Below are 17,470 nucleotides of genomic sequence, written 5' to 3'. Positions count from 1 at the left end.
TCAGTCATATTTATCCGGCCTATAGCACATATTAGCCATAACTTGCCTACAGCTTATTATTATCATTTATTTGTATAGCCCTGACAAATTCCGTAGCTTATGACAGATATACCCTTTCTATAGCTTCTGTCAACCATTAGCTGTCAATAACTTCTGTCATCCATACCCTGCGTATAGCTCCTGTCAGCTAAACCCTGCCTATTGCTCTTGACAGCCATTGACTGTCTATAGCTTCTATCAGTCATACCCTGCTTACAGCTTCTATTAGTAATACCCTGCTTACAGCTTCTGCCAGTCTTATAGCTCCTGTCGGTCATACCCTGCCTATAACTCCTGTCAACCATTAGCTGCCTATAGCTTCAGTCATACCCTGCTTACAGCTTCTGTCAGTCATACCCAGCTTACAGCTCCTGTCAGTCATACCCTGCTTACAGCTTCTGTCAGTCATACCCTGCTTACAGCTCCTGTCAGTCATACCCTGCTTACAGCTTCTGTCAGTCATACCCTGCTTACAGCTTCTGTCAGTCATACCCTACGTACAGCTTCTGTCAGTCATACCCTGCTTATAGCTCCTGTAAGTCATACCCTACTTACAGCTTCTGTCAGCCATTAGCTGCCTATAGCTTCTATCAGTCATTCCCTGCTTACAGCTTCTGTCAGTCATACCCTGCTTACAGCTTCTGTCAGTCATACCCTGCTTACAGCTTCTGTCAGTCAAACCCTGCTTACAGCTTCTGTCAGCCATTAGCTGCCTATAGCTTCTATCAGTCATACCCTGCTTACAGCTTCTGTCAGTCATACCCTGCTTACAGCTCCTGTCAGTCATACCCTGCTTACAGCTTCTGTCAGTCATACCCTGCTTACAGCTCCTGTCAGTCATACCCTGCTTACCGCTTCTGTCAGTCATACCCTGCTTACAGCTTCTGTCAGTCATACCCTACGTACAGCTTCTGTCAGTCATACCCTGCTTATAGCTCCTGTAAGATTAAAAGTGAAACCTCAGCGCCTAATGGTAACCTCTAAGCCTAGGAAGGGGGACTCCTAGCAAGTGCCCAATATTGGAGATAGAAAAAGAAAAGAGAAATCCCAGGCGCCTACCCTAAGGAGGCTAGGTTTGAGTAAAATTGGATGGAGAGATAAATTGGTCAAAAATGTATTTTAATAATAGATTAGATTATTAAAAACAACGAATTAAAACAGATTTAAACACATTAAATACAAAAACTTCATGGATCCATGATAAATTACATAAATTGCATATAAAAAAACTGTATAAAAAAGGTAAAAAATCAAGAATAAGTAATCGATAAAATCTTAGGTAAATCTTAGGTAGTTATGTGCGGTATTGCATCAAGATGTTCCACATATAAAACCAAAAAACAACAATTGCAGACAATCCTAATGAAACATTTCAAGGTGAAGCGGTGTCAAAATCAAGGTAAAACAGTAATAAACTTATAGTGGAAAATCCAAAAAAAGAAAGAAAAAATGTGAATAATAACTTTCCAATGGGGGGGGGGGGGGAGAAAGAAGTCTCTAGTCCTATAAAAAATATATTCCAGTGTCTGAGAATCTCAAAAGGTTGGTGATAAAATGACGAAACTTGTGCAAATGCTGCAAATCTGAGTGTGGGAAATTTCACAAAAAAGGCAGAGAATAGTGTTGCAGCGGTACAAAAAAATCCAGCAGAAAGTGTTAAAAAGAAAAAAAGTCTGTTAGAAAAAATAAGTGAAAAAAGTATAGATGGAAAAAATTCTGGTGATAGTACTCCTAATACTCTTCAAACGTGTGTAACTTCAAAATCGGTCTTCAGATCAGATGTAAAAAATATAAAAATACTTAAAAATAAAACAAAAACACACGAACAATAACCTGTGGGAAAAACAGAAAACACAATATAGTGTAGATGGTCCTAGAATTGTAGCAAATAATAGAATAAGGCTTACCAGTGCTGGTCAACGCGTTTCGGCCTGTGTCAGGCCTTTATCAAGACTGGTTTAAGGTGGCAAATGGTAGCCTTATATAGGGTGTTTGACCGGATGTGGTTTAATACCTACTTCCGGTTTGGCGAAAATGGTTACTTTAGCCAAAATCGTTTAAATCTTAGTCTCATTATGTATAGTTGGGTGGGGTGTTTCCCCAACCTAATGCTTAAACTTCAATGTTTTCTATTTTCAATTTTGGCCTATATTTCTCCTTCCTAGTATCTCCGTTAGTTCCGTGACGTCACTTCCGGTCTAGGTAATTTATGCGATCGGAAGGTCACGATCTGAGGATCAAATTTTGTAATCTAAAATCAGGTGGTGGTTTAAAAGTTAGGGCGGATATTTGTCCCACATATTGCTGCTTGGTGCATTGCTATTTCTATTATCTCAATTTTTTCTATTATCTCAATTTTTTCTACTAGGTCCGTAAACAGACCGACCTGATTGGTCGTGACGTCACGGCCTCGAGTTAGTGCCTTGGATTGGGTATAGAAAGTTGTGTGTCAGTTAACATACTGTCTGATAGGTGTATAATCAGGCTATGTTGATTGGATCTTAAAGGTGTGTGTCAGTTATCCTGCTTTCTAATAGGTGTATAATCGGGCTGTGTTAATAGTCCTGTTTATAGGTGTGTGGATGCCTGATCGTTCTAATTTGGTATAAAGGATTGTACCTTATAGTTGTAAATATTTGTTATGTTATATAATATAACATAATATATTATTTGTCAAAATTTTTTTAATGTTTAAAGTATCATTTGCGGCTGTGTGGATGCCGTATTGGTTTAATCACTATAAAGTTTGTGAGGTCAATAGTGGTGTGTTTCTTGATTTTGGGGAATCTTGTCTTTCAATGGGTAGTTTGTAATCGAACACCTTGGTGGAAATATTTGGGAGTGGACAATGAATGTATAGGAGGTGGAACTTTGTTTTCATGACTGTGTGAATAACTCGCTATCAGTGAATTGGAGACCAGAATACTGGGAGTCGAGCTTAGATGAATTAGAGACTGAAATGATATAAGTTGAACTTTTTGCTTAGAATAGCCCTCTGTAGTGTAGATCTCATTTGGTTATGGTGAATGTTTTTTTACTTTTGGCTTTAGTTACTTTTTAAGGGAGTACAAAGAGCTAAAGAGTTTGAGATATTCTTCATAAAGAGTTCTTTACTACAGATTGTCTTTTCTTCTCGTCAGTATTTTTTATAGGACTAGAGACTTCTTTCTTTCCCCCCCCCCCATTGGAAAGTTATTATTCACATTTTTTCTTTCTTTTTTTGGATTTTCCACTATAAGTTTATTACTGTTTTACCTTGATTTTGACACCGCTTCACCTTGAAATGTTTCATTAGGATTGTCTGCAATTGTTGTTTTTTGGTTTTATATGTGGAACATCTTGATGCAATACCGCACATAACTACCTAAGATTTACCTAAGATTTTATCGATTACTTATTCTTGATTTTTTACCTTTTTTATACAGTTTTTTATATGCAATTTATGTAATTTATCATGGATCCATGAAGTTTTTGTATTTAATGTGTTTAAATCTGTTTTAATTCGTTGTTTTTAATAATCTAATCTATTATTAAAATACATTTTTGACCAATTTATCTCTCCATCCAATTTTACTCAAACCTAGCCTCCTTAGGGTAGGCGCCTGGGATTTCTCTTTTCTTTTTATAGCTCCTGTAAGTCATACCCTACTTACAGCTTCTGTCAGTCATACCCTGCTTACAGCTCCTGTCAGCCATTAGCTGCTGTCTATAGCTACTGTCAGCCATTAGCTGCCTATAGAATATGTCAGCCATACCCAGTGTACAACTTCTGTAGAACACTGTATATTATCATACCTATCTCTTGTAAGCTAAAGAGTAAATTATTTGCTAGTGTAAGTATTAGTTAATCATACTGTTTCCTTTTGCAGGAGTAGCTGAAGACAGACATGGTTTTCACCGATCCAATAACAATAGGCCTCACCATTATTCTTTGTCTATGTTTGAGAAGTCTTCTTTACGGCTGGAATAGAAATGCTTACAAAAATTTCCCTCCTGGACCAAAGCCTTTGCCATTAATTGGAAATCTGCATATCATGGATAAGAAGGAACCCTATAAAACGTTGATGGAGGTAATATATACATTATTATTTCAAAGTAATAGAGTAGAGTATGACATTTGGTAAACAAATACTATTGACAGTATTTAACAATTTCTGAACTGCAGCCAGTATTGCCAATATTTTATTCAAGAGATCACGATTAAAAAATGCTGCTGACATTTATAGCTCTCAAACTTGGAATTACTACATCCTGAAAACACCAAATTATCATTTATATCCCAACTTCATTATTAAAAAAATGACAAATTTGGTGGTTTAGTCAAACAGAAGAAAAGGAGAACAGAAGTGCAAGGGACTGATCTCAGTGTAGTATTAAAAACACCTTTTACTTACACACGTTTTTAAAATTCACACTCACACTCTTTAACCTCAACATTATGAGGTATATCAGAAACACATTAAAAAAAGGGACAACTGCAGTACACTGTCTCTATGTGCAGACACAGTCCAAATCCTTTCTACCCCGGAACCTTTCTTTTCGTGAATAAGCAGAAACTGCTGCGCTGAACACTGCCGAATACCTGTCTACGTTGGCAATCCTTGGAAAGGTCTTAGAGTCTCTGGCTGCTCCAACTTCCCTTTTTTCAAAGGTCCAATAGATCAGTAAAGTAATGCAATCTTTAGAAAGCAAGGACCGCTAACTCACATCAGACCACAACAGTCTTTTCACAAGCCGGCTAGAAAGCTGTGCATCTGTGGATTCCCAGCGTCTGTAAAATGTGGGCGTGGCCTATTGCATTTCATTGGGCTCCTCCCCACTTCGTCAGAGGCATGCCCACATACCTTGGTGTGTACTCTTTAAAGAGCCTCCCTGTAATCTATGCAGTGACATTAAGGGAAAAGACAGATGAGCAACACACTCTCACATATCTATACTATATAATATTTCCTAGCGTTGCTGACAGATATACAAGGTTGCCTATGTCCAATATACTTTATTTCTCTACCTACATCTCTCTATGTCATGTTACACAAACACATTTGGGGAGATCGTGATATCCTCTAATTCTCATTTCTTCTTAAGTGTATAGACATATGTAATAATACACTCTTGTGTGATAAAACAATTTTATACTAAAAAGATTCCTAAAAACACATATACTCATAATATATAAAAAATACATCTATCTATTAAATATTAAAAAAATATATTTCAGAAAAGGCCATGATTGATTAGTCCTATGCTTATATTCCTCAGATGTTCCGTTAATCTGTATTTCACCTTCCTTTTCGTCCTCCCCACATACTTTTTCCACATGAACACTCCAGGAGATAAACCACATAATTGGATTTACAATTCCTCAATTCTTTTATTTCATGTCATTTATCATCTTTACTGAAGTGAAAATGTTTGTTATCCTGGTGTATATCGGTGCAGCATGTGCATCCTGCTCTTCCACATATATAAAACCCCTTTGTGTGTTGTCTCAACCAATTTGAACTTCTCTCTTTTTTCCTTAATTTACTTGGGGCAACCATATTTTTTATTGATTGGATCTTCTTTTAAATAATCCTACTCTTTTCTGGGATTAGCTCCCTTAACACAGGGTCTTGTTGCAATACTGGCCAGTGTTTTCTTAAGGCTCTTTCTAGCCCTCTGTATGCATTGTTATACTTGGTTATAAAATTGAGACTATTCTGTTTTTTCTTCTTCATATGATCTTCTTTATTTTTTACTTCCTGAAAGTTGAGACTTCCTTTCATATTTCTAGCCCTCTCTCGTGCCTGTTCTAACAATTTTGCTGGATATTCCCTTGCTGTAAATCTTTTTTGTATAATTTCTGCTTCCTTCTCGCATGTTACTTTGTCTGTACAGTTTCTTCTGGCTCTCTTAAACTGACCATAGGGAATATTTTTAATCCACTTGGCGTGGTGTGCACTATGTGCATGTAAATAACCGTTGGTATTGGTCTCTTTTCTGTATAGTTTAGTAACCACTTAATTTCCCCTATGCATCAGTTCCAGGTCCAGAAAGTTAATTTTGGTTTTATCCAGTGTATGTGTAAATGTTAGGTTTAGGGTATTTTAATTTAGATATCTCACTAAATTTCCTGCTTCTTCCTCATCTCCTTGCCAAATAATCAAGATATCATCAATATATCTAAACCATTTGATTATTTGGTGTGTAAAAGGATTCTTATCACTGAAGACAAATAGATCCACCCATTGCTGTGCCGGTGGTTTGTAGGAAATATTTGTCCTCAAACAAGAAGAAGTTTTTCTTTAAAATTAAGTAAATACTCCTCTTTACAAAATCATACTGATCCTCGTTGATGAAATTAGCTTTATCAAATAAGTAATCCACTGCCAATATGCCCAGATCATGTGGTATACAAGTGCAGAGGGTGCTGACATCCATAGTCAACCACATGTCATTGCCTCTCCAAACCACTTGTTTCAAAAGATCTAACATATGTGGGGTGTCTCTTACAAATGATCTGAGGCATGGTACCATCTGTTTCAAGATATGGTCCACATATTCCGATAGGTTTGATGTGAGATTCCCTATCCCGGAGACAATAGGTCTCCCTGGGGAGTCTACCAAACTCTTGTGGACCTTCGGTAGATGGTAATAGATCAGTATTACTGGATGCGGGATCTTAAGAAATTGATATTCTTGCTCATTCAATATCTCATCCCTTTTAATCCTCCATGATAAGAAGTTCATATTGGGTTTTTCCTAATATCTTATATCTTTGTTGATCCCCTAGAAGTCTAAAAGCTTCTCTCAAATAATCCTCCCTGTCTTGAATCACGATCCCTCCGCCCTTATCGGCGGACCGGATCATAATTTCCCTATTCTTTTTCAAATTCTGTAGAGCTTTTCTGCATTGGTAAGATTTCTTGGTGTATATCCCTTCTTTTTGTTGTTTCCATTTTTACAAATTTGTTCTAGCTCTTTTTCCATAAGTGATGCAAACACAGGAATATATCTTCCCTGGGATTTGAGAGGATAGAATGTGGAGTTCTTTTTTATCTCTGTGTGACAGATGGGAATGTCATTTGCTTCTTGTTCTAATTCCTCTAAAATCCCAAGGATGTGAATCTCATCTACAACCATATTCCTATTTTCTAGATCTTCCAAGATCTAATCAGAATCTTCACATTTTGATTCAGCTAGTGTCCTCTCTGTATCATTACCTATTTCTATATCCATTTTCCCTTTTGCAAAATGCCTTTGTAGGGTCAGTTTGCGTATACATTTCTGTAAGTCAATATATATTTCAAAAGGGTCTGGATCTTTCGCTTGATTGAAGGATAAACCTTTCTTAAGTACTCTAGTTTCTTCAATGGTCAGAACTCTAGATGATATTTTAAAAAATATCCTGACTATAACTTTCTAGTTCCATCCTTCTCTTTCTCTTCTCTTCTTTGGTTCTGATACCCACTCCTCCCCTACATCCTCTCTTTCGGGTTCTATAATCCTTTTTTGTTTTCCCGGGGTCCTCTGTGTGAACCCTATTGATCTTTCACCTAAAAAATGATTCTGTACCCATTCTTGAGTGGATTGAAAATACCCCCCATGTGGGGGTTCCTTTGTCTATTTCCCTCATGGTAAACTTCGTGTTTGCTAGTGTTATTTATATTTCCATTGTGATTCTTATTCCCATTATGATGTTTATATTTATTCCCACTATACTGGTTGTACTCATTAGAGGTCCCTTTGGGTTTTGCCTCCAATCTCCCATAATCCCTGTTCATAGTATATTCCATATGGTTACCATATTGATTACTATGGGGATATTCACTTCCCCTTTCTAGACAAAGATTCCCTCTAAAGTTTTGACTATTTGCTCCCCCCTTTCCCTTAGGTGTTTATGTATTCTGGCTGTCTCCATGCTGGTTCTTATTTGGGTTATCATAGCTGTTGTTACCTTTATTTTTATTGTAGCTATTACCCTTGTTATAATTTTTGTTATGTCCCTGGTGTTCATTTTTATTTTCTATTTTAACCTTAGGTTGTCCATTAAAGGGACAGTTAAGTCCAAAAAAAGCTTTCATGATTCAAATAGGGCATGTTATTTTATGTTTAAATATTTTTTATTACATTTTACACATTTTGTATGTTACTTTTACATCAAGGTTTGCACATCACAATTTCAGAAAAATAAAAGGTAGAACATATTCCCAGAGATATCAAATCTCAAACTTGTGGATTCAAAAGATTCATAATCCTGACAACAGTTCTTTTTCTTCGTCAACTATACATGGAAGAGATAAGGAAAAAAAGAAAATCCCATCTCTTTCTAGTCCCAGAACAATTGAAGCCAGCAACTTCAAGTATTTGTGTGAGTGTGTATAGTAAATATATAATTTTAACTCTTCAAGAAGGTTATTCGCAATGTATCTCGAACCAGATAAAACACCATGAGTGGGCAATCATTTAACTGATTCTCCCTTACTGATCCAGTAATACCAGATCAAAACTTTAGAGGGAATCTTTGTCTAGAAAGGGGAAGTGAATATCCCCATAGTAATCAATATGGTAACCATATGGAATATACTATGAACAGGGATTATGGGAGATTGGAGGCAAAACCCAAAGGGGCCATCCTCCTGAGGGTAGTGAACATATATCTCCCGTCGATTCTATCAAATGCCTTCTCCGCATCCAATGATAGGAGCAGAGAAGGCGTCTGCAATCCATCCAGACAGTGTATTAGGTTTATCACTCTCCGAATATTGTCTGGAGCTTCCCCGTCTTTTATGAATCCAACCTGATCAGGATGCACTAGGTGGGGCATAATTACTTTAAGGTGGTTTGCCATAATTTTTGTACAGATTTTCAGGTCATGATTTATCAGGGAGATTGGGCGGTAATTCTGGCATTGTTTGTGATTTCTGCCTGGCTTGGGGATCACCATTATTTTAGCATGTAGGAGTTCCAGTGGAACAGGGTTGCCCTCCATAATATGATTGCAGAACTTAGTAAGATGGGGAACCAGTGTAGACTTAAAAAGTTTATATTATTCCCCTGGGAATCCATCCGGGCCTGCTGCTTTTCCCGGTTTAAGGTCTCTGACCGCTCCCATCACCTCTGCAACAGATACTGGGGCATTAAGGGCTTCTCTATGTTACTTAGATAAGGTTTTTAGGGGGGAGTTTGTGAAAACCTCTGTAGTAAGGGCCTCTGTTTCTGTGTTGTGAGTGACTTTATCCCCGTTGTAAAGTTTCCCATAATAGGCAGCGAACGTATCAACTATTTATTGTGGGTGTGAAGTTGTGGTGCCTTGGGATGTTTCGATTATGGGGATGGCTGAGGCTCTACATCTTTCCCTAATTTTATAAGCCATATACTTGTCTGGCTTATTGGCATAAACAAAATAGTGGGATTTTAATCTTTGAATAGCTCTGGTTGCCTGGGAATTGAGTAGTGTTGCCAGTGAGGCTTTTTTAGTGTGAAGAGTGTGTAAGGTCGAAGTCTGTTTGGTCAGTCTATGCTGCCTTTCTAGCAGTTCTATTTCTCTATACAGCTGTGTCAAGGAATTTTTGTATTTTTTGTTTTGTATTGCTTTTTATTTTAAAAGTAACCCCCTGAGTACTACTTTATGAGCTGACAAGGTATTTATTAGCTTTGACGTGGAATCAGTATTTATTCTCCAGTATTCCTCTAATGCCTGTAGGGTAGAATTTTGTGTGCTTGAGGATTCTTAAGGTATGTAGGATCAAATGTCCATGTCCTGCTGTGTAGTGGGTCTCTCAGTCCATCTATTTGTGGGGAAACAATAGAGTGGTCCGACCATACACATGCATGTATGTTGGAATTCCTCAATAGGGGCTGGAGGACCTGGCTTATGTATATATAATCTAATCTCACGTATGAATTATGTGCTGCTGAGTAAAATGTGGTGTCTGTAGTCGCTCCATATAGTGTGTCCCATGTTTCAATCAAAGAATGGGGCGTCAGAGACTCCTGGATAGAGTTAATCAGGCGATTATGTCGGAGTTGTTTGTTAGTTAATGAGTTATCAGTCTTTGATTTTATTGGGATCATGGTGATATTAAAATCCCCCGCCAAGATAATCTTGGATTGAGACCACTGCGTCAGTAGCTGGGAAATCTGCTGAAAGAACGTGTGCTGGTTCTCATTGGGTACATAAACATTGCATAGTGTCACCTCTGTGTCTAGAATTCGGCCTTTAATCACAAGGTATCTCCCTTCTGGGTCTGTTATGGTGTAATCATGAGTAAAATCGATGGAAGAGTGGATTAAGATGGAAACTCCCCTTTTCTTAGTGTGTGCAGTGGCATGAAAGTGAGTAGTGAAGTGTCTCGCCCAACGTTTTGGGATGTTAGCTTTAAGGAGATGAGTTTCTTGTAGAAAAAATTGATTGGCTTTTAGGGAAGTGTATTGGGACATAGCTATCTTACGCTTGACGTCAGTGTTTAACCCCCTGACCCTGTGGGAAATTAGATGTATCTCAGGAATCATTGATAGTACTGTATTATGCGTTGATAAAATGTGCTTTGTTACCTTCTGAATCAAATTCCTACCCTTTGTATGGTGTCCCAGTAGAGTGTCATCTTGAACATTAGGCATTGCGGTGTTGTCACTGAAACGGGAAAGAGAACTGGGAAGAAAACAACATATTATAAATATGAAAACAAATAACAGGTCCCTATCTTCAGGACAACCAACTTGAAAACAACATAGTGTCAATAGACAAATATTCAATAGTCAACATTATGGGGGAGTGGTACCCCCCCTCCCAACTCACAAGGTAAGTTAAACCACAAGTTGACTCAATCCCCTATTGGGAAGAGCTTTAATATGGCTATTGGTATAATGTAATTAGTAAATTCAGAGGTACTGTATAGGGCTGTAAACAAAATTACAGCACAGTCTGTTTCTCTCTCTTCGTTCTCAGGTGTCTCAACAACTCAGAGAGGACCACTAGTCCTCGCCCTTTGTGCCAAAAGGGCTCTTTCTATCTGCTTTTTCTCTTTTTTCTAAGTCTTTAGGTACCATTTCCTCTGGACTCCTTTGTTTTTTGTCATTTGTTGCTAGTTTTCTGCCACGTTGCCCGGTGAAAAGGCTGGTTAGACATACTTCTGGTCCCAGGGAGAGACTCCGGGGGAGGTAGCGGTGGCATTTCCAGGCCCAAGACTTTACATATTTTGGGTATGTCCTCTGGCTCTTTAATGATTATAATTTTAGAGTCTTTGGATAAAATGAGGGCAAAGGGGAATCCCCACTTGTACTGTATCTGCTGTTTCCGGAGTAGTGATGTGAGGGGTCATAGGGCACCTCTATGTTGTTAAGTCCTCAAGCTTCAGTCTTGGTAAAACTGGATCACATTCCCCTGGAATTTGAAGATGGGGTTTTTCCTAGAAGCCTGTAGGATTTTTTCTTTATCTGGAAAAAAGGTCAACCTGATTACTACGTCTCTGGGAGGGAGCCCATTCTTCGGCTTCGCCTTTAAGGCTCTGTGAGCCCTTTCCACATAGAAGACATAGCTGGTATTCCAGTGATCTGGCTGAAAAGTTGGGATAGGTATGCTGGTAGATCTTTATTGGTCACTTCTTCAGGGACTCCCTTTAACCTGATGTTGTTCCTCCTGCTCCTGTTTTCAATATCTTCCAGTTTGTCTTGAAATTCCACTATTTGTTGTTGCTGCGAGGAAACCGTCTGTGAGATTTCATCCATATTTCCCACAATGGAGTCCTGTTGATCTTCTAGGGTCTCAATCCTGCCTCCCATGTCCACTAGATCTGATTTAATCTCGGATAAGCTACTTGTGACCGATGTATGTATCGAGTCAATCTTTTCCCAGAGCTTCTCAAAATTGTCAGTAATGTCTTTTTTAGAGACTAATGTACGCAGATCTGCTCTTGTTAGAGGGATGTTGTCATCTGGGAGTTGTAGGGATTCCCCATCCGATCCTTCTTCTATCTCTGTGTCTTTAATTATCTTGCTAGATTGAGAAGGCTTGAAGAAGGTAGGCATGTTTGTGGTTTTTAATGACTTATCACCCTTTACTGATCTCCTAGAAGCCATTTCTCGGGTCCCGGGGCACCGCCACCTCTATGTCTGCTCCAGTTATTTACTTAAGCAGGTTTTACTCCAAGCTCAGCACCTGGATATAAATATGGTATGTGGGGTACTTTAGAGATTAAGTAGCCATGAAGGCACACAGAATTAAATTATGGGGCAGGGAGAGAGTCTCTCATATCAGCTGAACATATATAGAGTATATGAGTTTACATTGCTGAACTTGGTGAGCCGGTTGGGTCTACCCTCCTTCCTCGGTTATATGTCTACATGATCACTTGTAGTATTGGGGGTGTTGTTGGGGGAGGCTTCTGTAGCCCCTGGGAGTTAAGCTAGGTTTTTTCGAAGACCTTTATAGAGTTTGCCCAGATGCACTACTTCTCTTGACCTTTTTTCCCCTTTATCTTAGGCCTTAAAGGTGAATGTTCATTTAGATTGTATGCCTATGTTTAGCAATCTCTTAATCAGCCCTAATAATGTATGGAGTCTTGATTGCAGACCCTGATCAGTGGCTTTGAAGTCTGTTATGTAGGTCAGAGGGTATCATTAGAGCTGGCATGGGCTATATTCAACAGAATGTCCCCCTTGCTGTCTCCTGGGTTTATGTTTATGCAGGTTCCCTGGCGTCAGCTGTTGCCTGTCTTTTTTTTGTGACACCCCAAGTCTCTGTTCAAGCAGTTAGATTAGGTGCTGGCTAGTTCCTACTATGTAGGGCTGCTCACTAGCTCTTTGTGCGTGTGAATTGTTTATTGCGCACTTACTTGCGGAATCAAGATGGTGTCGCCCTCCATGAAGTATTGCGGCCCTCTAGAATTATATCTGCTGCCTTGTAGTCACCTCTTAGTCTGTGGACGTCCACTCCAAACTAGTGTCTGCTGTCCTGTTAGACAAGAGAACTTCCAGGGTGTCACGTTTCTCCCCGTGTTGCGCACGACTCGGCCCGAGGTAGGCCTGCGCCCCTCTGACGGGTAGTTGTGTATTTGGGTGCCTTCCTCGCCAATCCACTCCTCCTCCTCTGGCTTGGCGGTATCGGTTCTCTAGTTGCAGGAGTCGACCGGAGAATTGTTGCTAGCCTCTGTATAGCGGAGCCTTACACTCCAATTCCTGGGAGTTGTAGGCCCCAGCCTGGGACTGGATTTAGTGTCTCTGGTTCTTAGGAATACCAGCCTCCGGAACTCACTTCGCTAGCAATACTGGGTGCCTCCAGGTGTTAGGTGGTATCAGATTGTCACTTGATTGCCACTTTTAGTTGTTATTAAACTAGTATTTCTGTCTTTTTAGCAGGAGCTAAGCCCCTGCACGTCTACTCTGTGTTTCTTTGTTCTCTTGGTATTCTTAGTTGAAAGTTAAACCTAGGAGGTTCATATGCTAATTTCTTAGACCTTGAAGGCCGCCTCTGTATTTGACAGTTTTTCACCACTAGAGGGCATTAGTTCATGTGTTTCATATAGATAACATTAAGCTCATGCACGTGAATTTACCAAGGAGTGAGCACTGATTGGCTAAAATGCAAGTCTGTCAAAAGAACTGAAATAAGGGGGCAGTTTGCAGAGGCATAGATACAAGGTAATCACAGAGGTAAAATGTGTATTATAACTGTGTTGGTTATGCAAAACTAAGGAATGGGTAATTAAGGGATTATCTATCTTTTAAAACAACAAAAATTCTGGTGTTGACTGTCCCTTTAAATATGGTACAGCCTCGGGTCTCTCATTTGGGGGTTCTCTACATCCTCATTTGATATAGGTGTTTGAGGAGCCTCCTCTCCCTGGAGAGCTCCATTTCCCTCATTTCCCATCATTTGTGACAGAACATTTGATAATTTATTTTTCTTGTTAGTTCGAACTTCAATTTCATATTTATATAGGAAACTCCTATTTCGTTCATCTAATTCTTTAAATCTAATATCACTTTTATAATTATTTAAAACCTCTTCTATACTTTTAATTTTCACTGATAATTTTTCTAATTTCTTCTCTCGATATCTAGTCAGAATGTTAATGAACTTGTTTGAACAGACCTCTAAGACTTCCTCCCATTCAGTATGGAGTTCCTCTTTTAATTCAAAGATGCATTTTTTTATACAGTTGTAAAACGTTTGGTATTGCCCCATTTTTTGAGAAATTCTCTAGAGAAATCAGATCATACCAACTGTTTATATGTTGTTTAGTGAGTTTCTCTAGTTTCCTTAAAAGGGTTTTGGTATCTATTTGTCTGCTTTATCTATTAAGGTTGAAAAATTCAATTTCCTCGTATTGGGGTTAAAATACCCCCAAAAAACCACAGCAGAGTAATCTGATTCTATATTTTCAGTACTTTCAGTAAGGCTGCTCTTTTCAGACCATCCCTTACTACTAGAGTGAGCTAAAAAAATACTAGATAGATACAAACCACTACGGTTTGTTAGTTAGAGCTCCAACTATAAAAGATAGCTATACATATATATATATATATATATATATATATATATACAAAAATTCCAAAATTAACAAATAATCTGTATACAACAAAGTATACGTATAGTGTGTATATATATATATATATATATATATGTGTCAAAGAAGAAAGGACTCCCACAAGGCATAAGTATCAATGTTCTTAAGTAGCAAGGCGTAGCAAATAGTATAGGCTGATTTAAAACACTATGCACAAAGCACCTTTGTAAAACAGTTATTGAAAATGTATTAGATATGCGTTAAAAGTCCACATAGAAACAGTATTGATACATTTATCTACAGCTGACTGCCCGAGTTGGTTTTCTTCACGCTGAGTGTCGGATCCCCGGATGTGCAGCCTGCTCTATGCTGTGAGGACGGCGGCGTCTAGGCTAAGTAATTTGAAATAGCCGTACCTCACCTTAAATGCTTTTGTTACTATATATAAATAAATAAATAAATAAATAAATAAATAAAAGTAATGTGCACAATCTAACACAGATTAACACAAATCAATAGAATGCCTAATAGAGTAATAGTAATACTGATAGTAGAAATAATACTAAGACAATAAGTGCTAAAACGATAATAGAGTGAAAAAAGATTATCCACTCCCATTTATAAATCAAAATAAAAAATAAAAATAAAAAATAATCTCAAAGTTATCATCTAACATGGCACATAGTGATTACATTACAGGTGCATGTATGTGCATTGATCCCTTTTAATAGAGTGTAGTGATTCTAATAACAAACATGTGTTCAATTAACCTATTGTATTCCAAAACCAGGGATGTTTATGTCTTTTAAAGGATTTGGGCAGAGTTATCAGTTTAGTGGGCACGCATGTTTGTTGGGTTGTTGATTTGGCTATTTGTCATTATTATATAAATGCTTATTATTACCTTCAGATCTTGAATTGATTGAGCTGGCAGCGTTGTATGTGGTGGCTTTTTTTTCCTCACATCATCCAATATGGCAGCTGATAACGTTACATTTGAAAACTTTTTAGGCTACTTGGTTAGTGGAAAGTGTTGCTTGGGTGTTTATCAAGTCCTTTTAGCTGTTTAAACCCTTTTCGCTTTTAAGCAATTTGTTCACCCCAGTGCTGAGACAATTTTGAGCTTTAACATTTAAACCCCTATTGTAGTCAAATTTCAGTGAGTGGCCCACACAAATTGTATATTGTTTTTTCAGCAGATTCACAATATATTATTATTATATTTATAATTCATGGCATGTGAGAAAGCTGCGACCAACACTGCAAAGAAATGTATAATTTTTGGATATATTTTAGTAAATAATATTGAAAATAGCCCAGTGACCACTGCTGTTACTGTGATCACCTTACTAAATTGTTATCAAGAGTAGCCACATTGGAAATAGGGGCTTTTGGGGGTTATAATATAGATTAGAGAGGTCCCACTGTGTAGTATAGAAACAAAAGCGCTTTTGCGAGGTGTTCACGGTTAATACAGTGATCACCTGACTATACAATCAAAATTAATATATTTTTAAGAGAGAGACTTGTCTACTGGGAAATAAGTTTTATTATAAGTCTCTAGACAAACTTTTTTTTCATGGTGCATATACGGTACTATTGCAAACCAGATCACTGTGTCTTTGATTTACTTTAAATGAGCAGGCTTTTTTTCTTTCAAATGAGGGGTCTTGGAGCTTTGTAGCTGCTATAGGAGCTGAGATCAAGGGTTTAGAAAAACTCTCGCCCCTTCCAGCTCCCAGCACAGCGATGGGGAGCATTTTGAAATATATATATATATGAATATATACAGATATATTTATGTGTCAATATGTGTATATACAGATATATTTATGTGTCAATATGTGTATATACAGATATATTTATGTGTCAATATGTGTATATACAGATATATTTATGTGTCAATATGTGTATATACAGATATATTTATGTGTCAATATGTGTATATACAGATATATTTATGTGTCAATATGTGTATATACAGATATATTTATGTGTCAATATGTGTATATACAGATATATTTATGTGTCAATATGTGTATATACAGATATATTTATGTGTCAATATGTGTATATACAGATATATTTATGTGTCAATATGTGTATATACAGATATATTTATGTGTCAATATGTGTATATACAGATATATTTATGTGTCAATATGTGTATATACAGATATATTTATGTGTCAATATGTGTATATACAGATATATTTATGTGTCAATATGTGTATATACAGATATATTTATGTGTCAATATGTGTATATACAGATATATTTATGTGTCAATATGTGTATATACAGATATTAACACATAAATGTGTATGTATTTAATCATAAACATATATATATTTACATTGCGGTCTATGGGAACACACTTCCCATAGACCGCAATGTAAAGGCACTTTTCCGTGCCATTTTTGTTCTAACACCCAACTCCAACCAACTTTAAAGCCCCAAAACTGCCTATTGCTGTTTTTTTTTTTATTAAAAAAAGCTACATTTTTTTAAAATAAAAGACTACAATGCCCTCTTTTTTGAGGGCATTTGTGGCACTTTTAGAAAATTAACCAGAGATCTAATCTCTGGTTAAATTTTGGAGTGCTAATTGCTACCGTGAGGTCGCTCTAGCAATAACCAGCTACTAATAATGACTGGTTAATTATTGCGCTCCCGCAAACGGGCAAATTTGCCCTCTTGCGGGAGCGCAATAATTTAGCGCTCCACTTGTAATCTAGCCCTATATTGTTTAAATAAAAACAAACAAAAAACTCACAAATGCAACTTGTTTTTTTGTTGTTTTTTTTAAACTCGTTACTTTCATCGTTCATGTGAAATGGAATTTAGTAAAATGATACACAATAGATACAAATATATCGATTTGAATTTTTCTATTTCGAATTTTGCATAAAACAAATATTACATTTAAAGAGAGCAATATC

The 17,470-nt window shown here is 37.4% G+C and overlaps 1 protein-coding gene across 7 annotated transcripts in view; it reads left to right on the top strand.

The window, feature by feature from the left end:
- Nucleotides 1-17,470, top strand: part of LOC128655963 (cytochrome P450 2K6) — a 102,705-nt gene that overhangs the window by 11,982 nt on the left and 73,253 nt on the right. For all 7 annotated transcript variants that reach the window (XM_053709580.1, XM_053709575.1, XM_053709576.1 and 4 more), the window contains one exon: nucleotides 3,909-4,109. In XM_053709580.1, the coding sequence (XP_053565555.1) occupies nucleotides 3,927-4,109 (183 nt within the window). In that variant the 5' untranslated portion in view covers nucleotides 3,909-3,926. The remainder of the gene's footprint in view (nucleotides 1-3,908; nucleotides 4,110-17,470) is intronic.

Source organism: Bombina bombina, chromosome 4 (assembly GCF_027579735.1).
Source record: "Bombina bombina isolate aBomBom1 chromosome 4, aBomBom1.pri, whole genome shotgun sequence".
Taxonomy (NCBI): domain Eukaryota; kingdom Metazoa; phylum Chordata; class Amphibia; order Anura; family Bombinatoridae; genus Bombina; species Bombina bombina.
The sequence above is the reverse complement of the archived record's forward strand: the minus strand, read 5'-3'. Positions and strand labels throughout refer to the sequence as shown.